At 54.8% G+C, this 25,434-nt stretch overlaps 1 protein-coding gene across 1 annotated transcript in view; it reads right to left on the bottom strand.

The window, feature by feature from the left end:
* Positions 1-219: 219 nt before the first annotated feature.
* The window catches only part of CACNA1E (calcium voltage-gated channel subunit alpha1 E), a 129,500-nt gene continuing 104,285 nt past the window's right edge, over positions 220-25,434 (bottom strand). Inside the window, 23 exon segments of the mRNA XM_039555753.1 lie at positions 220-542; positions 545-758; positions 1,671-1,861; positions 1,952-2,132; positions 3,589-3,717; positions 5,181-5,289; positions 5,894-6,000; positions 6,271-6,371; positions 6,865-6,972; positions 8,377-8,482; positions 10,173-10,269; positions 16,686-16,813; positions 16,965-17,130; positions 17,270-17,361; positions 19,075-19,140; positions 19,288-19,413; positions 19,496-19,579; positions 20,521-20,631; positions 21,128-21,292; positions 21,490-21,691; positions 22,207-22,344; positions 22,741-22,901; positions 24,017-24,113. Coding sequence (XP_039411687.1) covers positions 220-542; positions 545-758; positions 1,671-1,861; positions 1,952-2,132; positions 3,589-3,717; positions 5,181-5,289; positions 5,894-6,000; positions 6,271-6,371; positions 6,865-6,972; positions 8,377-8,482; positions 10,173-10,269; positions 16,686-16,813; positions 16,965-17,130; positions 17,270-17,361; positions 19,075-19,140; positions 19,288-19,413; positions 19,496-19,579; positions 20,521-20,631; positions 21,128-21,292; positions 21,490-21,691; positions 22,207-22,344; positions 22,741-22,901; positions 24,017-24,113 — 3,202 coding nt within the window.

Below are 25,434 nucleotides of genomic sequence, written 5' to 3'. Positions count from 1 at the left end.
CACAAAGACCTTTTTTTCGTTTCTTTTCTTTTTTCTGTTTTTTTTTTTTTTCTTTTCCTTTCCCCTCCATTCCGGTCGGTTTGGATTTTTTTCTTTTTTCTCCTTTTCCCCTGCGTTTGCTTTTGGTTGAGTTTCATTCCCAGGCGTGGCGAAGAGCATGCATTGGAGAGGGGCAGGGCGGGGGGCAGCCGAGGTGGGGTCGGGTCGGGGGGGCAGCTTCTAGCACTTGTCGTCTTCCTCGGTGTCGCTGAGCACGTCGATGCTGGCCCCGCACATGACGCCCTGCGCTGCCCCTCGCCGCCGCCGCCGGTAGTGCCCATTGGGCATCTGCCAGCTGTGCCGCAGCGGCGGCGCCGAGCCGATGGTGTTGGAGCGGCCGAGGCTGGTGGCCACGGCCGCCTCGAAGGTGAGCGTCTCCTCCTCACCGCAGTCTGAGGCGTGCGAGTCGTCGTGCAGCGCCAGGTAGGGCTCCGAGATGTAGCGCTGCGGGGTGGACTGCCGGCTCTGCTTCCCCGCCGGGGAGCTGGAAGACTCGGCCGGCCGGCCGTGTTGGGATCCAGGGTGGAGGAGAGGAGCGGCGAGCCCCCCTCGCTCTCGTCGGCGGGCGGAGAGGTGTCCCCGGCGTGCCGCAGCATGGAGGCGTAGGACAAGAGGGGGCGCGGCTTGGGGGGCACCGGCGGCAGCTGGCGGCGGCCTCGCCGGGGCGTGCTGGTGTCCGAGATGGAGGGGATGGAGCTTTCGCTCAGGGAGCCCATGCCCTGCAACGCATCGGGACACGCTGTGCAGGGGCAACAGGCAGCACCACACCACACACCCGCCCTCCCCACCCTGGGCTCCCCGTAGAATCCTCCCTCCTGAATGGAGGATTCTGCCCCATCCCTGCCTCGGGGTCTGCCCCAGGGAACAGGACGATGCCTGCTGAGGGCAGAGCTCATCGTGGTCTGCAGCTTCCTCACAAAGGGAAGCTGAGGGGCAGGCACTGATCTCTGCGGTGACCAGTGACAGGACCCAAGGGAACAGCGTGAAGCTGTGTCAGGGGAGCTTTAGGTTGGATATTAGGAAAAGGCTCTTCACTCAGATGGTGGTCAGGCATTGGAAAAGGCTCCCCAGGGAAGTGGTCACAGCACCAGCCTGACAGAGCTCAAGAAGCATTCAGACAATGCTCTCAGGCATACGGTGGGATTCTTGGGGGTGTCCTGTTCAGGGCCAAGAGTTGGACTTCGATGATCCCTGTGCTCTGTTCCAACTCAGGATATTCTATGATTCCATGCTTTTGGTGGTCAAAAGCAAAAAGCACCCCCAAACCTGCTGAAGGAAGAGCTGATAGCTCACCAGCTGCTGCTCTCCGTGGGTGACATCTCCATGGGTGGCTTCAAGCCCACTCAAGGTTTGAGTGGCACTTCCAGGTGTTGCTGGGACACCTTGACCTTGGCAGGGAGTGGATGCCGTAGTGGCAAGAGGATCAGCATTAGATCCACCCCTGTCCCCAAATGCTCTGCAGGGTGCCCGAGCAGCCCCAACCTGGGCAGCTCACAGGGGGACACAGACATGCCACAAGCAAGAGATGAGACGGTTCAGAGCTCCCAGAATTGGGGCTTATCTTCCTGGTTTTGGCAAGGAGCTTTTTCTGTGTTTCCCTTTGTGCTTAGGAAGGGGTCTCTGTCACCTACCTGCCTGCTGGGTGTCTGTGACCTGCCCTCGCTGGGTGACCGGGACTCGCGCCGCCGCTCCGGTGACTCCTCATGTGCCTGGGGACTCCTCTCCTCAGAGTTGCAGCGGGAGATGTCAGGGGACAGCAGGTGCTTGCGCTCTTTGGATCGGCCCCGCTCCCTGCCTGAGCGGTGCCCCTCGGACCGGTGGCCTGAAAGACGCCCACGTCAGTCCCCACCAAACCCTCTGCAGCATCAGGGAATGTTCAGCTGGAGGGTTTTTGGGGGATTTTTGGGCTCACCTGAGTCAGCATTGAGGCGCCGGGCGGACAGCTGGAGCGAGGAGTGGTAGCTGCGCCGGCGGGACTTGTAGGTGTTCTCGCTGCTGCGCTCCATGGAGAACTCATCCAGCCAGGAGCTGTTGGGCCGCTTGTCCCGGATGGTGGAGAACGATCTCCGCATGGAGCTGGTGTCTGTCACCACCTGCAAGCAACCCCGGCCAGCCGGGGACAGCATTAGCACCAGGCAGGGCTGGAGGCCTCAGCAGTCAAGAATGACCAGTTCACCCCCACCACGGGGATCACCACCCTGTGGGATGGGGAGATATGGGGTGGGGGGCAGCCAGCCCAAGAACAGCCCCCCCAGATAATCTCTGCACAAATCAGGGGTGGGAGGAAAGCGGGGTTTAGCCTTGGTGCTCGTGGGCTCCCCTTCCCCGGCCGGCTGGAGCTGTGCTGCGCAAGCAAAGCCAGGGCCCAGATCCAAGCCCAGGCGCTGGGGGGAGGGCAGCAGCACCTCCCCCTGTGTGTGGGGCCATGGAGGGTACCAGACCATTGCCCCCAAGGTTGCTTCCCCAGCATCCCTCCCCGCCTGGAAAACAGGGTCAAGAGGAGCAATCATTGTAAAGATTATTGACAGAGAGGGATCCTCCAGTGCCCCTCACTCTGTGTTCATTTTTCCAGCTGCCACCACTTTTCCACACGCCTCCCTACTCTTCCTTTATTCCCACATCCCCATCCCTTTCCCTTGCACTCATTCCCTATCTCCCCGCTCACGCCGTTGCTTTATCTTCCCTTTCCTTTTCCTTCTCCCTCACATGCTTCTCCTTCCTACTCTCTCCCCTCATTCCAGCCTGTGTTTTCACATATTACGGGGAAAACATCACCTCCTCCCATACTTCCTTTGCTTTATTCTAGCAGCTCTTTGCTGCTGCAGCCTCAGGCTGTTCTCCATCTCCTCTGACCTTTCCTGCTCCCATCCCTTCCTTCTGGTCATCTCCTTTGCTGCTGAATGGCCAAGAAAGCCCATGAGACAAAGGCTCCCTTTTTCTTCACACCCCTGCAAAGTGCCACACTAAGACTTGGTGCCTGCACCAGCACCTCTGTGAGAAAGCAGACCCAGAGACTTCACAGCAACACCAAACCCCAAAAAACATCTGTGTCTTGGTGGAGGCTGAGCATGGGACAGAACAACAGAAAAACTAGGTAGACAGATGAGGAGGTGAGATGCGGCCTGGGTTCCCCTGGACAGACAGAGAAGTGCATGTGTTGGGACAATGGGAAAGGACAGAGGCGTTTAATCACCTGTGGTCATCTGACAGCTGAGCTGGGGCTCCTCAAACCTCAGCCAGTGCCCAGGGCTGGAGGAAAGGAGGGGGCATCCCACCATGGGGGGAACCTGCTGCCTCCATGGTCCTGCTCCACACCATGGACCTCCCCTGTGAGCCAGGAGATGGATCCCCCAGGCTGCTCCCTGTTGCCAGTGTTCCCCTTTTAGGGGAACAGCAGCTCTCCTACTTGTGCAGCACCCCAAAGAAGGGGAGAAGCTCCAATATCGGGATGCTGGGGATGCCACAGGGCTCAGCAAAGGGAGAATCCCCATTGTTACCTGGCAGGCTTTGATCAGACCCAGCACCTGTGGGGGCTTTGCTTGGTTTTACCTGGGGATCCACAGTGAGACGAGGCATGGAGGAGGCCCTCCCAGAGACAGCATGGTCCTGAGTGTCCACGGGAAGGTAGCTGCCATGGTTAGAGGGCTGCACTCTTTGAAACTCCCTAACCTCTGGCTCCTGGAAATAAACACACAGCCAAGCTCTTGGGATGGGCTTGGAACAGGGCAGCAGGCTGCTTCGGCCCTCTTGGCAGGGGACAGCCCTGCTTGCTCAGCCAGGGGCAGAGTTTAAGTTGGCCAAAAACAGGTGGTAAAACACTGGCACAGGTTGCCCAGAGAGGTGGTGGATGCTCCCTCCCTGGAAGTGTTCAAGGCCAGGTGGGATGGGGCTCTGAGCAACCTGAGCTAGTTGAAGATGTTCCTGCTCATGGCAGGAGGGTTGGAACTAGATGAGCTTTAAAAGGTCCCATCCAACCCAAACTATTCAATGATTCTATAAAAAACAGAGTCTAAGCCATTAGAATTCATCACATTGCCATTGAAAAATACTCTTCAGTTCACAGTCCCCAGGGGAGCCCTGATGTGGTGCTTCAGGCTTGCCTGATGGGCAGCTGCCCTTGCACCTCTAACAGCGACAGTGGAAACCCTGCCTGGGTCTGGGGGACACCCTGCTTGACCCAGGGTTTAGCTCCTTCTTTTGCCAGGAGGGGACAAACGGATGGGATTTTGTCTCTGACCCTGCTTCAAAAGCTTCCTGGCCACATCCCTGTTAAAAGAGCACATGCTGCCAACACGGCTTATGTGCTTTGGTTAATTCCCAGTTTCGGGGACTCTGTGGATGTTCATGTTCACTCATGGTGTTGAGGAGATGGGCACGGAGTGACCCTGGAGGTCACTAGAAGGTGACTTTATGGGGGAGGGGGGAGTCTGATCTGCCACCTGCCCATGTGGCTGGGGTGGCCGAGGCAGGAGATGCGTGCCTGTGTCATACACAGGTGACACAGAGCTACAGACCCTGGGGACACGGACTGGGCTGGAGACGCACAGTGGTACAACACTGCGTCGGGTGGTGCAGGAACGCACACACAGACATGGAGATATATAGAGAGATGTGTGATATATATAGATATGTGATATATATAAATATGTAATATATATATATATACACACACAGACAGACACGCCAGCATGTGTGTAAGGCCAGAGAGGGCTGCTCCTGCTGGAGACAGTTTAACAGCTTGGCTGGGGACTGGGGACACCACCACTGACAACAAAATGGACACGAATCCAAAAACATCAGATACCATCACTCAGCACGGGGTAACCCACTGAAATGAGTGCTCAGTGGAAAAAAAAGCCTGTGGAGAGAAGGATATTTTACTGCAGGACATTGGTCATGGTTCTCGCCCCAAAAGCACTTGTGCTGCCTGGCCCCACGGACCAGGGCAGGTCCAGGGAGGGCTTTGTCCCCAGTGCCAGAGGCGAGGGGCAGAGCCCCAGCTGGAGGACATCAGGGACACCTGTCCCCTGTTTTGGATGTGTGCATGACCCAGCAGCTGCCATCCCTGTGCTGTGCTCACTTCTCACACCTCCCCGTGCCCACCAGTGCTGGGACTGCAGAGGAGCAGTGCATGACTTTACCAGAGACTGGTGCTCCTGGAACTGCTCGTGAGCCGGATCCATGCACGCCAGCTGGAAGATCTCCTGTGGTGACAGTGGGCTCAGCGAGGGGAACCCACCTCGGCTGCTCCTGCAAACACAGCCCAGCTTTAGGGAGGCCACAGGTTGGGTGCTGCCATTGCTGGGATCACCCCTCCAGCAGCTCAGAGCTGGGGAGCCCCATGCCTGCCCCCCAGGTTGTTGAGACCCCACGTTTGAGACAAACATCATGGTCCCTGCAGAGCTGAAGTGGTGCCCAGGCACGAGAGGACACCAGTGCCCCGAGTCTCGCAGCAGCATTGGGACATCCCAAGAGTAGTGACAGAAACCCCTATCACCTCAATCCCACCAGCCAGGGTGCTGGAATCCCCCACTGACCCTGCACCACCCACTGCCCAACAGCTCCTGGGCTTCAGCTTCACCCCAGACCCTCCTAGGTAAGAGTGCCAGGATGATCCTGCGGGAGGAGCATCCACAGACCCCCAGTCATCCCCCTTTGCCACCTCTGCTCCTGCTGGTGATGCTGACACACACCAGATACCTGGAATCCTGCAAAAACTTCGTTCCGGGAGAATTTTCCCCGCTCCCAGCAGCAATTTAACCCTTGCTGCAGCCCAGTGCCAGCTCCAAGAAAGAAACAAGGGCTATCACAAGAAAAGTGACAGGACCGCCCCTCTTCTCCAGGCAGTACTCACAGGCCCGAGAGGGTGTCCTGCTGGAGGTACGGCAGAGCCTTGGCATTGGAGATGATTTCCTGTGGCAGAGAGGACGGCTCCATGCGCTGGAACATGGGAGCGTTTTTCTGCATTGGAGAAAGGAAGAAACTGAGCCTGCAGGAAATGTGGATGAACATCCAGTGCTTCACCAACCAAGCTCCCACCACTCAGAAAGAGGACACCGTGCTCATGTTCCCTGTCAGGGACTGAGGACGAACACAGACATGCCTTGTAGCCCCCAAAGGCCAGCCTGCACCATCATTTTCATCCCAGGTGGCTGCACATTTGGGTTGGGAGGTGATGGGAAGCAGTGAGGATGATCTGAACATCCCTGTCCTGCCTTTGCTGAGCCTCACCTGCTCCTCCAGCTGCTGCCGCTGCTTCTTTGCCTTGCTCTGCTTGTAGTAATCCATGATCATCATGGCTGCATATATTTTCCCAACAGTCAGGTCAGAGTCTGGGAGCGTGAGAGGGAACAAAGTGGGGTCACTTGTGTTATAAGAGAAGACACCAACATGAAGCTTGGGAAGAGCCCTGCTGTGGGATACCCTGGTGACCCTCAGACTCTTCCCACCATTCCAAAAGAGAGAGTGCTGAGCACCCAGACACTCCCCATGGAGATAAAATAGGTGAAGATGGCTTGAAATCATCATCCTAAGCCACCAAGGCACATGTCCTCATCACATTATCAGCTGTGCTCAGCCTCCCTCCCCGCTATGCTCCAGAGAGGATTTACAGGAGACTGTGGCTTTGGCAGGAGTAGATTCCTGAAAACTGGGTGATTTTCCAGCGAGTTCCCAAGCAGCCAAGCAGAACAAGGCAGAAAAACCCTTTCCCCACTTCTCCCTGAGCTGGGGATGGGTCTGGCCAGTCCCCACCTCCCTTTCGGAAGAAGTTGCTGTGGGGATGAGGAGAATTTGAAAGCAATGACAGCCCCCCCAGAGACTCACTTTTTGGCATGGGTACCAACAGGTCAAGCATCTTCTGGGACAGGTGAGGCCAAATGGTCAGGATCTCCTTTTGAAGCTCGGAGTCCAACTGCTGCCAATCTGCACCACCTTCAACAGCAGGGGGCAAAAATGGCCCACACATATCAAGCCCTGGCACCAGGACCCAACCAATCCCTCTTTCCCATCCTGAAGTGAGGTTCACAAGCAGCATTCATCTCTCTGGGCTGGGAGGGCCATCTTGCATCAGCGAGCCTGGTCTTCTGCTCCCACAGGGAAACTTTCCTACCATCCCTTCCATATGTGCCTCCATCTCCCCATCCCCTGCCCTCCCACTCAAAGCTGCCACCTTCAAGCTTGCCTTGGGTCCGTCTCTGCAGCTCCAATCCTACTCCAGCCCACACACACCTGCTGCTGCCCCACTTTCTTTTTGCTGGTGAGCAGATCATGTGCTGGTGGAAGAGCAGCTCCACTTGGTAAATCCTGAGACACTTGGAGAGGCTGTGCATGGAGAGCAGAGCTCTCTGGCCAGGGGTTTGCTGAGCTTAGGAAGCCCCAGGTTCGTCAGAAGCTGTCAACATGCCCCAACAGAGTCACCCCAAGCCCAGGGAAATTTGGGTGAGCTGTGGGAGACCCAGGTTCAAATCTCTGCTTTGTCTAGAGGAGCCTGAACCCATCATTGTCTGAGCACTGGCCTATGGCTGATGTCTTGCCCTGGGCTGGGTTTTCTTCCAATAGCGGAGCTGTTCCCAGGGGATGTTTTATTGAAAATGCCATGTTTCTGCAGGAAGTTTTTGGTCTGATGAATCACAGCCCTTCCAGCAACAACAACAAAGCAGGTTTTCCTGATCTGAACATTTTATCTTCCCTGAGAGAGAGGTTTCTTTTCCCCACAGCCTAAGGAAGCCAAGCACACATTTTCCATCCTTGGTTTGGCTTTGTACATGGGGAGGAAGGGGAATTCTCTCTCTCCTCCTTTACACAGTGGACATCAAGCTGTTTCTTTTCTCTAGAAACAGCTTCTAGTGAAGAAGCTGTTTCTACCTCTTCCCTAAAGAAATAGATTTTTTTTTAACAGAAAGTGGCAGAAATTTGCCTGTTCAAGGTAATTCCTCCCCTCCACGTGCATCCAGGCTCTGGGCAGCCAATCCCAAATTGGCTGTGAGGTCCTCAGCCTGGCCAAAGAGAAGGAGGCTTTTTGCAAGGTGATAGGGCAAGGAAGAAGGATTTTAAGCTGAGTGAGGGTAGATTGAGATTGGATGTTAGGAGGAAATTCAGAAGGTGGTGAGGCCCTGGCACAGGCTGCCCAGAGAAGCTGTGGATGCCCCGTCCCTGGAAGTGTTCAAGGCCAGCTTGGATGGGTGGTGGAAGGTGTTCCTGCCCATGGCAGGGGGGGGGGGAACAAGATGATCTTTAAGGCTTTTTCCAACACAAACCATTCTGGGATTCTACGAAAGGATGATGGTCACTCTTGCAACCCTGCTGGCTCTGTCCCCTCTCTGTGGCAGCCTTTACCTTTGGCAATTTTGATGTCCAAGGCCGTGCGGATCAGCGCCATGAGGGTAGAGGTGAAGTGGACTGTCATGTCCTCGGCCACGGGCATGTTCATCAGCACCAGTCTCTGCGCAAGAGAGAGAAGAAAACAGCGGACGGAAAACAATATCGAAAAACACATCGACCAGGCTGGAGGAAAAGAAATTAAACATTAAACAAAAGGGAAAAAAAAAATAAAAATTAAAAAAAAAAATAAAAAGCAACAAAGAGTGTCAAAACAGCACAGCCAAAAAAGAAGGGCAAGGATCACCCCACCGCCCCCCCTCCTCCCTGGCTCCTTCCACCCCAGGACACCGGCTCACTGCCTTCCAGGACTCCTCCTGCACCCCAGGAACGGCCCCTGAGCCCCGCTCCCCACAGCACCGGGGCTGCCACAGCACCCCCTGGCACTTTTGGGAAGACACACCTGATCCATCAGGGATGCGGGCATGTGGGATGTGTGGGAAGGGGCTCAGGTTTCCATTCCCGGGTGGTTTGGCTTTCCAGCTCTCAACCCTTCCCACCTGGGGCAGGGGAGAGGAGGGTCCCTAACCTTCAGGGACTTCAGATTGGCTGGATTCCTCTAGCATGCTACATCCTGGCGCTCCCTTTTTGCGTCTTTCAGAGATGAAGTTTGCCAGCACATGCAGGGGGTCCAAATTATCCATGGGTGGGGAAGGGAAAGGAAGGGAAGGGGAGGGTGGAAAAAGTGCAGGAGGAAAGAGAAAAGGGCAACCAAGGCAGGTTAGATACGCCATGCTCCTTCCCCACCCTGGGCAGGCGGGGTGCAAACTGAAGTGACCAGATCCACTTTCCAGAGAGTATATTTTGCTTTGTGAATACCTTGGGTCAGCCCTTCCCTGCCCATTCCTTTTCACCCAGCTCCTCATGTCCCTTTTCCTGCTTTCAAGCCTCCCTTTTTCCCCTGGAAAAGAGTGATGGTGGATGTATGCTTGTGTGAACAAACACGTGAGAGCCGGAGAGGGTGGAAGCATGTTCAGAAGTGTGCAGGAATCCCCTTGTGCTAACCCTGCTAAAAGGGCTGCAGCAGCCCATGGCCAAGAAAAACTCTGATTTCCTCCTGGACAACAGATTCTCCTGTAGCTCTGGGTCTTATCCTGGCAGCTGCTGGCCCCCAGAAAGTCCTGCAGCTCCCATGGCATGTCCTCCATGGCTTCCCATGCTCCTGATCCATGCCAACACAGCCAGGAGCGGGGAGCTGACTGACAGCCACCACTCCAGGTGGGACAACTCAGAGATGCCTTTGGAAGGCACCTGGCTTTGCCTTGCACAAGCCATCCCTGGGATAGCCCGTGCTGATGTTCCTGGCTCCTCACACACAGCAGGCCTGCTCCTATGGGATTTGGGATTTGTCCTCACTGCCCAGCTGTTTCCTATCTCCATGGGCTTCTGCACCATCTGCGATGAGGGTGGTTCCAAGCCGCTGGGGATGAACTCCTAAGGACACCTCACTCTCCTAACTGTGCTACAGGGTTGCCCCTCACCTTACCTCCTCCAGCCCTCCCACTTCCACACTATTGCTGATCCTGACCCTCCTTTTCCCCTGGGAGCTGCAAATGACCACGGCAGCATCACGTGTGTGGGCAGTGGAGACTAGCCAGCGTGGCCAGGGCTCTTGTGGGCACACCGGGCTCCCCAGGAGTGAGCCAAACACATGTTGGACACCCCAACAACTCCCCGGCTCCCCGGTCCCACCTCCCGCAGGTGCCCCGGCTCCTGCTAGGCTCTAACCCCCAGAGAAGGAAGGGTTGATCTACCTTATAGGCCACTTTGGAAGGACATCTCTTGCCGAGGCCTAGCGGTGGTGACATAAGAGTCAGCATTTCATACATCTCAGTGTAATGGATTCGGCCACTGCTCATGGAGGGGGAAGGGGAGGGAGGGAGATGCAGAGAGAGGAGGCATTCCCAGAGAGCAGAAAAACGTACAAACGAAAAATAGTACAGGAAAAACAGGAGAGAAAAAAAACAAACGGACAAACAGGAAAAGAACAGGAAACCCGTTAATCAAGGCAAATCATACATGAGAGACTGTCCTGATGTGGATTTATAGCACTGCTCACACAGACCCAGGAATGCTGGCAGAAAGCAACTCACCCCTCTCCTCTCTGCTGCTGGCCTCAAGTGCCTGTCTCGCTACCAGCCTGGGACAACACCTCTGGTCTCAACCCCTCTCCTAAAGCCCTCCAGCAGCCCCCACCTTGTCCCACAGGTTCCAGGGCTGTGTGCGAGTGGTATAAATCAGATACACGGCACTCGAGCCATGGGTTATTTGAGATAAGGGTGGTTCGCACCACGGTGCTCTGTGGCCTCCGGAGTGTCTTCCCTCCCGGGGGTGCCTGGTATCGCTTGGCATGGCCACCTAACCCATAGCCAAAGGCTGTGTATCCCCAGCTCGTGGGGTCTATGCAATTGGGAGGCAGCATCTTGCATAGAAGGCAGTGGGCCAGGGTCACTTGTCAAAGGAAGATGCCCAGTTGCTTCCGTCTGGCTCTGCGGATGGACCACTTTCCCACCATGCACCAGTGCAAAAGGCATGCTGAATCGGCTGGAAAAAAAAACCGGGAGGAAAAGTTGGGCATGCCATGCTCCCGCCCTGGCTCTCTCCCACATGCGGCTGCAAGTTCCACCAGGTTGGAGTTTAAAGAGTCTCAGCAGAGGCAGCTGTTTGGGCCTTCCAACATTGGGGTTCGTTTGGGTTTCCCACGGGAGCAGGCAGGGTGGGACCCACCCCCCCCCTCGCACTCCTCTGCTCCGTAAGGACCTGCCTAGGTTTGCTGAGCAAAGAATGCTACCAAAAACGGGCCACCCGGTGCTGCCCTCTACCAGGCTGGGATAGCTGGGCTGTGTCTGCCTCTCTCTGCACATCCACATCTCCCAGGGATGCTGGGCTTGGCCACCTCTTCTTCCGCTCCTTCCAGGCTCCCAGTCTGCACTGCAAGGTTCAGGATGGTCAGGGACAGGGCAACCTCGTGACAAAAGACATCGATCCTCACAGCTGGAGAGGAGCCCATCTCAGCTGGGGTGCCCTGGGAGAGAGGGCACTGCTGAAAACTTAAGCATGCCCACAGGATCTTGGCTTCTCCCCTAGAATGTGCTCAGAGCAGCATGGAAAGGGGAGATGAGATCTCCTCTTCTCAGGGTTTGGAAGCAGCCCCCTAGTCAAAAAGGCCCCTACCGAGATAAGTCCTGACACTTCAGATGTGAACAGACCTGGTGACAGGAGCTGTTTGGGGTGCAGGCACAGAACACGCTGGGCCAGTCACACCCAAAAGATGATTGATAAGAACACTGGAGAATGATAAGCAGGATGATCACGAGGAAATATCCAGGAGTCCATAAGCAGCACCTTGTCAGAGCTGGATGTGCAACAACTCAGGGTGAGATGACTAAAATTTTCATGTATGAATTCAATGCACAAAAGGAAGCAAGACAGTGATCTTCCACCCATCCTTCCTGGCAGGGGTAATTTTGGAGAACCCAGCACACAACAGCCACTACCTTTCATACTGAGATACTCAATGAGGGAGGAATGGATTCCATGAAAGGAAGAGTTTGCGTCAGTGACCAAGATGGATCATGTGAGAACTGCACACTTTGCTGCTCCTCAGAGCAGAGATCTTGGAGCTTTCTGAGCAGCACAGCTGTGCCCAGACACCACTTCCCCTGAAGCACAGGCAGGCATGTGGAATGACATCCATCTGAGCAGGATGGCTCCCAAGAGCTGGTCCAAGCACAGGCACATCCGGGATGGGGGATCTGACACATCTCTCCATGTCTGGACAGAGATGCGACCCATAGCTACAGCACAAGGTGGCCCATAAAACCACCAGGGATTAATGGCTTGGCCCTGAGAGAACCCGGTGAGTGGCAGAGGAGGAAATGTGGGAGACAGGACATCTGCCCTCCTGTGGTTAGGAAATAAGTACTGTGCCACACAGGCTGTTAGGAAGGGAGCACCAGAACAGTGAGTGCTGTGAGAGTAGCTTCAGGAAGAGGTGATGTCCACAGGGATATCATCTGTGGAGCATTCACCTGACAGGCAGGGCAGGCTCACTGAACTGAAAGGTGGGCAAGATGGCTTGGCACCTTGGGATCTGGCAAGATGCAACAACCATATGGATTTTTTTTCATCTTCTGGGAACTGTTCTGGGGGAATAGGAACCCCTAAAAATCTCACGGTCTTGAAATATCTTCTGCACAGGAAGGAGGGGACCAAGGTAACACAAGGTAGAGATGGGGATGGTCTCCCCCACGGGACAACAGAAGCTGTTCTCAGTACTTCTTGCCTCTGCCTCCCCTTGAGTTTATCCACCTTCACTGCTCTGCCCATCCACAGTCAGCAGAAAGCCCAGATCGCTCCAGAGCTCCCTCTTCCTCGGAAGCATTACAGGTACTCATTTGAGCCCCAGGTGATCCAGCCTGGGAGAGCAGCATCTGCCAGTAGAGCCCTGTTGAGAAGGACCCACCACTCCTCCCAAAGGTGTCTTCTGCCTGCAGGGGCCTGGCAAGTGTCCTCAGCCAAGCTGCCATCTTTTGCCAGGGATGCAGCCGCAGCGAAGAGTGGAAAGACTCCAAGGAGCCCTTCCTGGAACAGATGAGCCATCTGAGATTCTTGCAAGAAGTCTCCTGTTCCTAAATACATCTTTCTAAATGAGATGACCCATCATCCAGGCCTTGTCTTCTTTGTGCTGCTTTGCCTCTGGCAAAACCATCCCCATGTCCAGCTGTGGAGGGTGACCGAGCTGTGCCAGGGATGTCAGCTGGAAGAAAAGCCTTTCTGATGTTCCCAGAAGGAAGTAGTGACTACACCACACTGCACCAAGGAACCCTCCTCCTCTGCAGAGGCAAGAGCAAGGGCTGGGGTTGTCTGAGCTTCCCTGGTACACCTCAGATGCCGTGAGGGATGCAGAAGGAAGAGCAAGCTCTGTGATTCATCCTTTCATGCCATAGGCACAGACAGATGTGTCATGGCACCTCAGGGAACGTGGCAGGTGCAGGATTTTGCTCAACTGTCACCCCAAAATAAAATTTAAAAAAAAAACCTGCAAGTCAGAGAGACACAAGGAGACCAAATTGCTGCCCTGGACTCATGGTCAGCAGCCAGGAACTGAGCTCAAGGGAGAGGAGCTGTCAAGCTCCAGAAGTGTGCCCTGGTGTCACCATCTCCCAGGCAGATGCAGCAAGCTATGTGCAAGACTTGCAAGAGTCCTGCTCCCCAGAGACATGGTTGTTTGTCCTCCAAAGTGCCACATTTGAGGAGAGGGTTGTTGGGTACAGCACAGCATCCCCCAGGGACAGGGGTCACCCTGGCCTCCTCATCCTCTCCCAGCCCTCACTGTCCAAAACAACAGCAAAGTCCCTGACATCCTCCAGCCTTTGCTCCCCCCTTCCCTCCTGAGAAGCAAACCCCATCTAGGCCCTCCCAAAAGCCTTGTTGTCCCATGTGAGGTGCTTTGAGAAGCTGAGTAGGGACAGTGGCATTTGGCCTGGTGCCCCTCGGGGCTCTCTGCACGGTGGAACTGGGGCGGGAGACTGGTTGGGGGCACAATTTGTCAAAACCCACCCCAGAAGGCTCTGAGCCCCCCCTGGCCCCACTGATGCCTCCCCTGGAGGGGAACAGCTGCTGGCTCTGGGAGGCAGTGGACCTCTTTAAACTCGAAGGAAAGCAACGTCAGGGTTCCCTGGGGAGGCGCGGTGGCAGTGGAGCGGGGGGAAGGAGGGGTGGATGGTGTGTCCCGTGGCCAGGTTGTGGCGGAGGACTGGGAGGCAAACCTTGCACGCCACCCTGTAGGGGCAGTTCTCTCCTAGGCCCAGAGGAGGCGAGATCACCCGTACTAATTTGTACATATCCTTATACGAGATCCTGCCGCTGCAAAGGAAGCACAGGTGGGTTAATAGGACACTGAGAGGGTGGAGGGGGGGATGGAGAGCTTAACGGGGGGATGCTGGGGCCATCTGTGGGGCAAGAGCCCCAGCAGAGCACAGCTCTTCTCCTTCTGGCTATATCAGACCCAGAGAGGAGAAAGCTGTGAGCATCAGCTACTGCCTTTTCCACCATGAGAGCTGGCTCATATCTCCTCACACTGTCCCATCTTCACCCTGGAGAAGGACAGTTTTGGTGGTGGATGCCATCCCATCACCCTTCCTCATTGTGCCCCTGACCCCTGCGCCTGGTGGAGAGGGCTGGGATTTTAGACAGGGTGAGCCTGCAGCTTGGTTGGCTTCTGACCCATGGAGTTGTGCCCCATCACATCACCAGAGCCCCTGTCCTCACACAGCCAGCTCATCGAGACCCACAAGGTCCCAGTGAAGCTGGCAGCTGAGCCACTTGTGTCTCCAAGATCTGGGGAACCTGAGACAGGGAGGGATAATGTGACCAGCTGGTGGCTGTGGCACCTGGGGCTCTCAAGTCCAGTCCTGTGCTCCAACCACCAGCCCACGCTCTGCCGAGGGTGCACATTATTAGAAGCAAACCTTCCCAAACACACACCCCTTTTCTCCCATGGAAGCACATCTGCCCAGAGCCGGTGCAGCCATCCCAGGATATGGCCGTATCCTCCCGCACCACGGAAACAAGGAAGCAGCCGAGGCAGAGAGCTGGCAGGAGGGGGTGCAGGATGCTGAGCTCCCCACTCTGCTCCAGCCCAGAGCCCTTTGGGAAGTGGGACCGCGTGGGGTGGAAGTGCTGAGGTGCAGCTGCTGCAGCCTCCCGGGCATCCTTGGACAAGCTTGGAGGGAAACCACACAGGGAGGCAAAGAGCAGCATCACCGTCCTACCCAGCGCCTTTGCCTCTGGTTTCTCCTTGCTCTTCTCCCATCCCCTCTCCATCGCTGGCCAGAGATGAAGAACCAACAAGAACCCAACCATCTGGACAAAACCCATCCCGGCTCCCCCCTGGTGCTGGACGTTCTTCCCGTGAGAGCTCCGTGTGATGGTGACGCTGTCAGGATGCAGCACTCTGCCCCACACAGGCGGTGGGAGCTGTTGGGATGTACTCACCCGTTCCTCGCCCAGTACCGGGGCCGGGGCTGCCACCACTGTCTCCTGTGTCCCCTAACCACTGGCTACAAGCATGGCTTGCTCAGGAATCAGAGGGGCACAGGGCATGGATAGGACAGCTCAGGCTTGTTTTACAGTGACTCCTGAACACCGAGGCCACCAATATGGGGGATGAGAGTGAATCAAGTGCCTGGTGTGAAGAAATCCTTCCCAAGAGCCACCCCACAGCAAACAGCTGGGTGTTTCACTGCTCCACCTCCTCTCCTTTCTCTGGTTGGAGCTGATACTGAGCATAAAAAAATACCTTGTCTGGGGCTGGTCTCCTGCAGCAGGACATGAAGAGTGGAGGCAAAGAGTCTCCAAAAGGAGCGTGTGTGGTTGCCAAGGGCTCTGGAGATAAGATGGCACAGGCTCCCTGGCAGTGGTGGATCATGGCTCCAAAGAGGCCCTGGGCTCTGGAAGGGGCCGCACAAGGCACCCTGGTGGTGCTGGGGCTGAGTGAAGGGCAAACATACTCCCAGAGCTGCCAAGGGTCCCCCATTGCTGTAGGGATGCTTGGGACCATCCAAGGAGGAGGAGCAGTGGAGAACAAGGCCTCTGCAGCATCAGGAGCAGAGCCAAGGTCTGGCCACGCAGGGTACATATGGCCCTTGTGAGCCCAACCTGCTGCTGGAAACAGGCTGCTGCCTCCAAATGGGAGCCCTGTTCTTCAAGGTCCTCATCAGCAAGGGCAGGAGTGCAGGAGCCAAAGCCCTCCCATCTCCAGAGGGGTGAGTGGGCTGGCCAGCACAGGAACACAGCTCCCCAAACACACCCCACACGATGCTCTCTGCAGGCAGCTTGGCAGGAGCCCAGCCCATCCCCATCGGTGGGAACAAGCCCCGCTCAGCCCTGCTCTTATCAGGAGCTGGGGGTTCTGGGGACCAAGGGGTGGAGCCCGCCTCAGGGCAAAAGCTCTTAGCTGGTGCATGGGAACAGGAAAGGAGGCTGAGAGGGATCTGGCCTGCTGGGCAGGGAGGAGAGGAAGAGCAGGAACATCCAGCACTCAGGATGAGCACCATGGCAAACTGAACATCACCCAAGACGCCTGTGCCACCAACCACTATAGGAACCAGCTGCTGCCCTTGTAATGACCACAGGTGACAGCAGCACATCCCTGACTATGCCAGACATCACTGAGAACTATGGGTCCAGTAGGAGAACGCAGAGACCCTCGTTTAAAACCAGCTCTGAGAGGTTGCTCGGGAGAGAAGGAGCTGGCTACATACCACGCTGCTCGGTCATACTCTGCCCAGATCCGGACAAACTCATCCAGATGGTGAGGGCCCAGGATGGAGGAATCCCGTGTCAGGTATTCAAAGTTGTCCATGATGACTGCCACAAACAGGTTGAGCATCTAAATGAAAGGGAAAAAGGCAGAGAGAAAGGAAAGTGGGGGGAGAGGGAGCAGAGAAGAAAGAGTGATTGTGGGAAGGTGATGGAAGATGACCTGATGACTGGGGTGCTGACGAGGGGGATCCCCAGAGCTCTCAGACGAAGTAACTCACCAGGAAGGAGCAGAAGAAGATGAAGGACACAAAGTAAACGTAGGCCAGGTCGGTGCCGCAGCGCTCGTTCTCATTCTGCCCGGATGTCGCCGTCGTGTCCGGCTCGCAGCCTTTGCCCTCCAGGCAGGACAGCATGATCTCCTGCCACGCCTCTCCGGTGGCACTCCTGTTCCCAACACAACCCTGTCAGCAGCTCATGGTGGCACAGGATGGAGTCATGATGCTCCCAGGAGAAACCTCACCACCCCATGCCCAAATTAAACACCTCTCTGGCATGTGGAGGAACATTTTCCATGGCTGCTCACCTGAAGAGGAGCATGAGGGAGCCCAAGAAGCTGCGGAAGTTGTTGTGCCGGTTAATGTGGCTTTCCTCATCTAGTTTGATATTGCCAAAAACCTACAGAAGGGAGAAAAAGGGCTCAGCTCTTCAGCCAAGAGCTTGTCGGCCAGGGAAGCAGCTGCATGTTCACATTGGATCCTTGAAAACATTCCAGCTCAGGCTGGACAGGGCTCTGAGCAACCCAATCTAGTTGAAGATGTCCCTGCCATAGGTTTGGAAAAGATGGCCTTTAAAGTCCCTTCTAACCCAAACCATTCTCTGACTGTGATTCCATGAAAAGTACCCCAGCAAACACAGGCTGGTGCACAGCCAGCGTGCCAAGGAGCTGGTGCCAGGCAGCCATTGGGGAAGGAGACTCTCCTCTCCTTGGCAGGGATTTGCTGTGGGTGGCAAAGGCTGCGAGAGGCTGAGCTAACATGGAAACAGGAGCATGGGAGGGCCTTGGATCAGCTGAGTCCAACCATTCCACATCCATCCCTCCGTGCCATCTGAGCACCATGTGGCACCCAGTGGCCCCAAGTATACTGGAGGTGCAGGGACAAAGTCCCACCCCCCTGGGTGGGTGCTGGGTCACAGCCCTGGACACTCACAGGAGCTTTTCCCTTGGTCCGTGATGCTGGGGTCGGGCACAGCAGTGCAAACAGGGTGGGGAAGGGCTCAGGGAGGGAGGGACAGACCCTATCATCCCCAGGGCCAAGAGATGCAAAAAAGATCAAAATATGGACAATATTCTAACAACAAGCCTCAGCCAAGGCCGTGGTAAGACATAACGAACATTCGTAAAGTTCCTGCAATTGGAAAAATGTGCTGTTATTACAGTTAAATATTTATTCCCCTTTCCCTGAACCTAAAAATACACCAACTGCAGAGTATTTTTTCCCTGTACAGGTTTTTTGGAATGTGTAATTGTAGAATATTTTCTGCCTCCAGCTATTTTGCTCAAATAACACCCACAGACTTTACTGCTTGGGGATTTGTTCACAATGGTGTTAAAAAAAAAATTAAAAAATAAATCTAATACTACCACCCGGCAGGGAGGGGGGCTGAGTCACATGGTGGCTGTTTAGGGGAACACCTGGAGCTGGTGCTGAGGTGTGTAGGACAGGGTGGCAAAAACCAGTCACGGCACTGGAATATCCTAAACAGCAGCGCTGCCAAGCAGCACAAGCCAGAGGCCACTGTCACCTCAAAATCAGCTCCTGATTTTGATACTGCAGCAGCTCATCGAGCAGCTCCACATCCCCAGTGCTCGTCGTCGAGGATGCTTTATCACATCTCCAGCATGGGATTTAGTCAGAGCAGAGGCGAGCCAGCCCCGCAGCACGTGTGGAGCTGAGGGCTTCAGCTCACGTGCCTCTTATTCACTATCTGGAGGCTGCGAAGCTGACGTCTCCCTGTGCTCTGCAGACCCCTGACCAGCTGGGAGGTCGTGGCAGGGCCCTAAATGTGAGCACCCAAACATGCCATCAGTGGTGCAGCTACAGGGACAAGATGGATGGCAGATGCCCAGCTGAGTCCCCAAGGCCGTATCTCCAAATGTGCCAGTTGGGAAGGCAGTTGTGGAACTTGATTGAATAAGACCATGGCAGTTTCGCCAGGGCATGTGGCCCTGCAGCTCCCAAAGAAGCTGTTCCATCCTCGGCACCTCCCTGGGCACTGTGGGCACAGCAATGACAGGCAGGCACAAGGGTTGCTCCTGTGTGTAATGCTGGGGACATGTTGGTGTCACTGTCTGTGCCAGAGGGATACACACGGACATGTCTGTCTCACCTGCATCCCAATGATGGCATAGATGAAGAAAAGCATGGCAATCAGGAGGCAGACATAGGGGAGTGCCTGCAAGAGAAGCAGATGAGTCATCTCATCAATCACAGGTCCAGCCCCAGAGGAGTACAAAACACACAGGTAAGTTGTGCTGATCCATGTCTCCTACAAGACCTTGAGAACAGCCTTTTTTTGGGAGCAGCTGCCAATGAGACTGACCTTGAAGGACTGCACAAACGTCCAGAGCAGGATGCGGATGGTGTAACCCTGGCGGAGCAGCTTGATGAGCCGAGCAGCCCGGAAAAGCTTCAGGAAGCTCATGTTGAAGCTGCTGGTGTTCACCAGCTGGGAGGAGATTAGAGGGTCAGACGGAGATGGGAGCCTGCCCCACCACCCTACACCCTGCTGCTCCCAGCCCCTGCTTCACCTTGGTGTCCGTCAGGATGATCTCTGTAATGCTGCCGATGACCGTGATGAAGTCAAATATGTTCCAGGTGTCCCGGAAATAATTCTGTGAAAGAAAGGAGAGAGGGAATGTGGATTTGAGCTCAGGGATGGCAGGTCTGAAGGGTGCTGAGCCATGGGCCAAAGCTGCTCATGGGCAACGGTGGAGACCTCGCAGTCCATTTGTATGCAGCCGTGGTCCGGAACATCGTCCTGTGTCCGAGACAGTGGCAGACCCGAGCATGTCTGCAGCAAGCAGCTTCTCCTGGGAGATGATTCATGCATCCAACAGACCACCCTGGCAAATGGGAGCAGGAAAAGTAGCCACAGCCCAGGTCAGGCTGCAACACCTCGTCATGTTGACCTTCGCAGCCAGCAGGCTGCTTTGCCCTCCTCTTCACAGACACCTGAACACCTCTCAGCCCCTGCTACTGGTGCAGCAGCTGGTGCAAGACTGAACGTGACCATGCCTGGTGCTACTGGGAGCAAGGAGGGTGGCTAGAAACCCTCCTGAGAGTGGGCTTTATCTTCCATAAGCAGCAAAGAATAGCTGAAGAAAAAGCAATTTGTGGTTTCAAATCCCAAATGAGCAGCTGGGAACTTGAGGACTGTGAATCAGTCAGGGAGGTCTCACTGCTGCTCAGGTGTGGTCCAACTGGTACAGGCCAAGGACAGAAGTGCACCAGCACCTCCTGACTTGTGGGGACAAGGGAGCACAGCCACCAGCAGTGGAGCAGCAGTAGGCTCTAACAGAGCAGCAGCACAGATCATGCAGGGTCCAGGCACAGAGCACAAGGCAAGAAGTAAAGCACCAGTGTGGCTTCCCCAGCAGCATCCAGCAGTGGGAAGTGCAATGAGAACCAAAGGATTCCAGCCTAAAAGGAGCTCTCAGGCCAGGATCCAAAATACATAGCAGCAACCTCACATTATTAACACCTTCTCTCTGTGATCTGTGCACTACCAAAGTGCAAATCAACACCCTCATAAAGAACAGGAGCAGGCACTCACCAGGAAGCCGAAAGCAATGATCTTGAGGACGCACTCCAAGGAGAACACCATGGTGAAGGCAATGTTCAGGTACTTCAGGGCCAGCTCATAGGTGTATGGAGCAGAATAGTACTGATGGAAACAGAGACAGCGCTAGCCAGGAGGGGGCCTGCCAGCCTCTTGGCTGATGACTGTCCCAGCACAGACCCGACAGCGCCCTGTTTGCTGCCCTGGCTGCCTCAAGAATTCCTTCCTTTCTTCACCCCTCCCTCAGGACAGACCTGTGGCGGTCCATGTTCCTTGCCCTGGGGGCATCAAGAACATCTCCTCCTTACTCTCTCCACCCCTCTCCCAGGACAGATACCATTTCATCTAAGAAGGGAGCACAGAGCAAATCCAGATCTGCCTGCAGTAGTTAAGAGGTCTAAATAATTCGGGTCATTTCTTTTAGAAAAGATGCTACCTCCAGTTCCAGGGTCCTGTGTTGTTTCAAGTGGCTGTGCCAAGGGAATACACACACAGACGCTGTCTCAAAGCATCTCCACAACCAAAATACCCTCTGCTCCCATCCTGATTGATCCCACTGCTCTAAACAAAGGGGACAGACTCACTCTGACCACCAGCTCACCTTCATCATGAGCACCACGGTGTTGAGCGCTATCATGGCCATGATGGTGTACTCGAAGGACGGGGACACCACGAAGTGCCACACGCGGTACTGGAAGGTGTGTCTGTTCTGGGGCATGTACCGCGTCAGGGGCTTGGCGCTGATGGCAAAGTCAATACAGGCCCTCTGCAACGAAACAACGCCCATCAGACCCCGGCCCATGGACACCTGGGAGGTGCTGGCTGCTGTGCTTCTTTCCTCCATGATCTGGGAAGGGAGCTGGCTCATGGGTTTCTCACCTTTTCAATATCAAGGGAGTTCCAAGCTCCCAAATTGCTAAAAACCCCATGGAAATGTCCTCATTCCCCCTCCCCAGACCATACCTCGTTCTTCTCCAGACTGCACTCCTCCATCATTTTGTCTCCTTGCTCTTGGAATGTGATGATGATGAGAGCCACAAAAATGTTGACGAAGAAGAAAGGGAAGACCACAAAGTAGACGACATAGAAAATGGACATCTCCATGCGGTTGCTGCGGCTGGGCCCACGGTCCTCCTCTGTCACATCCACCGAGTGCTGCAGCACCCTGTGGGCAGAGAGGTGAAGAAAAGCAACCAGGGATATGTCCATCACTTCCAATGGGACCCAGCTCTGTCTGTCCATGCTTGTGTAATGACAAGGTAAAGCTCTGTCCTAATCTGTTTTCAAGGATGACCCTTTTAAATGGCTACAGCTTGTTTTACGGTGCTTTGCTGTGTCCCTGATGAAAAATGGATTTTCCTGTGCTCTGCACACAGAGAAAAATATTGCCTAATTTAGAGGTCTAGTCCTACTGTTATCCCTAATATTGACCTAAAATATATCGCTGGGCCACGCAGAAAAGGGATTATCCATCATTCGCTCCTTAAGGAAGAAGCTAACCCCAGCCACAGCCCCAGCCTCATAGTGGGGCTAAAGGCTCTGTTGTGCTGGTATAATTTGTTATTCTTCTCCACCCCCTGCTCAGCAGCTCCTCTCTCAGTCCCACTGGGTGTAACCTGACCACCCCAACAGGAATGTGACCATCCCTATTCAAGGGGACAGACTGAGCAGAATACTCACTGGGGCCACCCCTCGCCAGTGGACACTGTGAACAGGGTGAGCAGAGCCCAGATGATATTGTCATAGTGAAACTCGTGCCGCTTCCACTCCCGGCATTTCACCTCCATCTTGTTCTTCTCGTGGTCCACGTAGTTCCCTCTGCAAGGTTGGGAGGGAGAGCGACCTTGGGTTTTGGGTTGCCAGAGTATGGGATGGTGGGTTTGAACCCTGGGGGTAGTGTGGATTTGTGCAGGGGTCACCCTTCCTCCCGCAGGGAGAAATGGGGAGAAATTGGGTAACAGCCATGAGGAAGGGGAGAGAGAAGGGGAAAGTAAAACAGAAGAGAGAAAGAGGAAAGAACAGGAGCGAATTGAGGGCCTCTGCACCCCATAGAAGGATGGGACACAGCACTGGGGACTGGGCTCAGCCCATGCCATCCACCCCATGAGTAAGTCATGGCCAAGGACTTAATGGGGAGCCACAGCAGACATGACCCAGCACCCTGCCCCTGCCAGAGGGGTCAGCAGCACCAGACCCACTGCATGGGGCACCTACATGCAGTCCTTCTGCGTGTCCTTCGAGCTGTCAGTGCAGTAGAAGAACTTCCCCTTGAAGAGCTGCACGGCGATGACAGCAAAGATGAACATGAAGAGCTTGTAGACAATGAGGATGTTGAAGACGTTCTTGAGAGATGTCACAACGCAGTCAAAAACGGCCTGAAATTGACGGCAGAGCTCACCCCGGGGAACCCACAGCCCTGGCAAAGGGCAGGACCACGACCAGGATACTTGGTGGGAAAAGAGGGAAAGAGCTGGGCCTTCTCCCACGCCAAAAGCTGTTTTGTGAATGAGGTTAATGCCCAGAGTACCCACAGCACACATGTAGGCACCATGCAGCCCCGGAGACAGCACCAGGGATGGATATTTGTAGCCTCAGTGTTCTCTGCAACCAGGGAAGCAGACAGGGGACCATCCTAATGATGCAATTAGCAACACTCAAGACTAATTAGTAAACACTTCATCATTTTGCATCACCCCAAATAACAAGGCAGAGCAAATACCTCTGCCTGCCACAGCAGCACGTCCCTTAGTGCTCTCAGACCTGGTTCTCACAGCACTTTGAGTGGGGATTGTCCTTATCCCTGTTTCATGGTGAAGACAGGCACTTCCAGAAATGAACTGACATGGACTGACTCCATCCACTGATCAGGAAGAAAAGCTGGGGTCAAACCCCATTTCTGGGCTGCCACCCTGGCTCTCATCAATCAGCCAAACCACTTACAAGTAAGAAAAAAGGACTTAATGTGTCTCATACTCTTTTTTTGGCTCTGTACCCTATCAGCTAAGGTAGGGAAATTGATAATCCTACCTGTGATGCAGAAATAATCCCATTATTGAGATGGGAAATCCCTCTCCAGTGCAACACCATGACAGCACAGCACACGACACCCTGAGTTGTTGGCAAGCTGCTCTAGTGGGAAAGATCGCAGACTTTGGAAAGAGACTTGAGCTATCCAAAACTAGGGCAGCCCTATTTTTCAGGAGCACATCTGGGCTTTGCTCCATTTTGTCCACTCAAGCCCCACTTTCCCTGCAGAGGAACTACTTCTGGACACCTTGCAGTGGTCCAGGCTTGCTTTTAATAACTCATCGCACCTCCAGACACGAAGCAGCCTGAAAGGTGTTGTGGTTGCAGACTGGGCTCCTAAAACATACAAAAAGCTTTGAAAACAACTTGTTGATCGCTCACAAATAAATCACTGTGTGTGACCCCTGCTCCCAGCAGTCCATGCAGGAGAAGAGGATGTAAGGCAGGAGATGGAGCTCATTACCTTCAGCTTGGGCAGTCTCTTGATGGTTTTCAGGGGCCTCAATACCCGCAGCACACGGAGAGACTTGATGGTCTTGATATCCCGGCCCTTGTTGGTCCTGCCACGTTGGAGGGAGGCACACGCACCCAAAAATGGAACAGAGAGACAATAACCCTGTAGACCTGGGGGTGCCCTGAGGCATTAAACTGCTGACAACACCCCTCCAGCACGTGTGAAGACGGGAACAGGAGGGGCACAAACGTGCGATCGCTGAGCACTCAGCCCACCTAAACGCGGCTCCTCCAACACGTGCGCTGACAGCCGGCAGAGATGGAAAACAAGGCAATCCTCTCTTTCCCGGGATCAGCAACCTTCCAGTGACCTTAACAAACCCCTGGCTGTGGGAAGCAATGCCAGGCCTGGGGCAGGCAGTGCCAGGAGGTTTGCAGGGCAAAGGCAGCACAAGGAGGTTTGCTTCCCTCCTTCAGGCACATGCTCTTTGCAAATGGGGCTTGTACAGGGTCGCCACCACTGCAAATTTTTTCCTATCAGTTGCAAGAAGTTCATAATAAAATGAGGGAGGTGCACTCAATGGGGTCTACCTTGCCAGGGAAATTATGTGTGTCCCACCCCTGGAAGTGTTCCAGGGAAAGTTGGGTGGGGCCCTGAACAATTGGGTCTAGTGGGAGTCTTGGTCCCTGCCCAAGGCAGACGGATTGGACCCTTGGAAGAGTCGCTACAGTCTCAAGGCCTACTCTTGCCTTCACCCCAAGTCAGCTGAGGGAGGCAGAGCTTACCAGTAGAATTCTTTAGAAAAGCCCCCTCGTGACCCTCATTTCTCAAAAATGATGATTATTCCCCAACCACAATACCAGGGGTGATTTTTCTTGTCTTTTAGCTAAAGACTGGATCTCAGGGTGGAGCAGCGAGGTCCTGGTGAAGGTGGCACAGCTTGGATCCACCAGGCACCCTTGAAAAATGTCAAGGAAATTACTTGCAACAAAAGATGCTCCCAATTACACAGCTCCTTGGCGAGGGTTAATGCAACAGGGAGTACAATAATGGGCTTAATCATTATGAGATGTAAACAAGACCACTCATTAATAGTCCTCCCTGGGAGCACAGCCCTCACATGCATGGGAAGCAACTGTTCAAACAGACCTAGGACTCACTTTGCTCCTCCTTTGCTGAGCATCAGGGCCTGGATAAGGGGCTGGGACATCTGACTGAGGGATGGGAGTGAGGGTTTGAGGGCAGCACTCAGCTGGTGCAAGTTGTTACCAAGCACACCCCAACTGCAGTGGCTGACATCTGCTGAGGGGGGATCTCTTCAGGATCTCACTCAGGAGTGCCTGCAGAGCAGCGTGCTGCAGTCCCTGAAAATGCAGCTAAGGGTCAGCTCAGGTGTCGGACAGACTGACATCCACCTGCACCCATCC

The sequence above is a fragment of the Corvus cornix genome, chromosome 8, assembly GCF_000738735.6.
Source record: "Corvus cornix cornix isolate S_Up_H32 chromosome 8, ASM73873v5, whole genome shotgun sequence".
NCBI lineage: Eukaryota > Metazoa > Chordata > Aves > Passeriformes > Corvidae > Corvus > Corvus cornix.
This window is presented reverse-complemented; position numbering and strand designations above follow the sequence as displayed.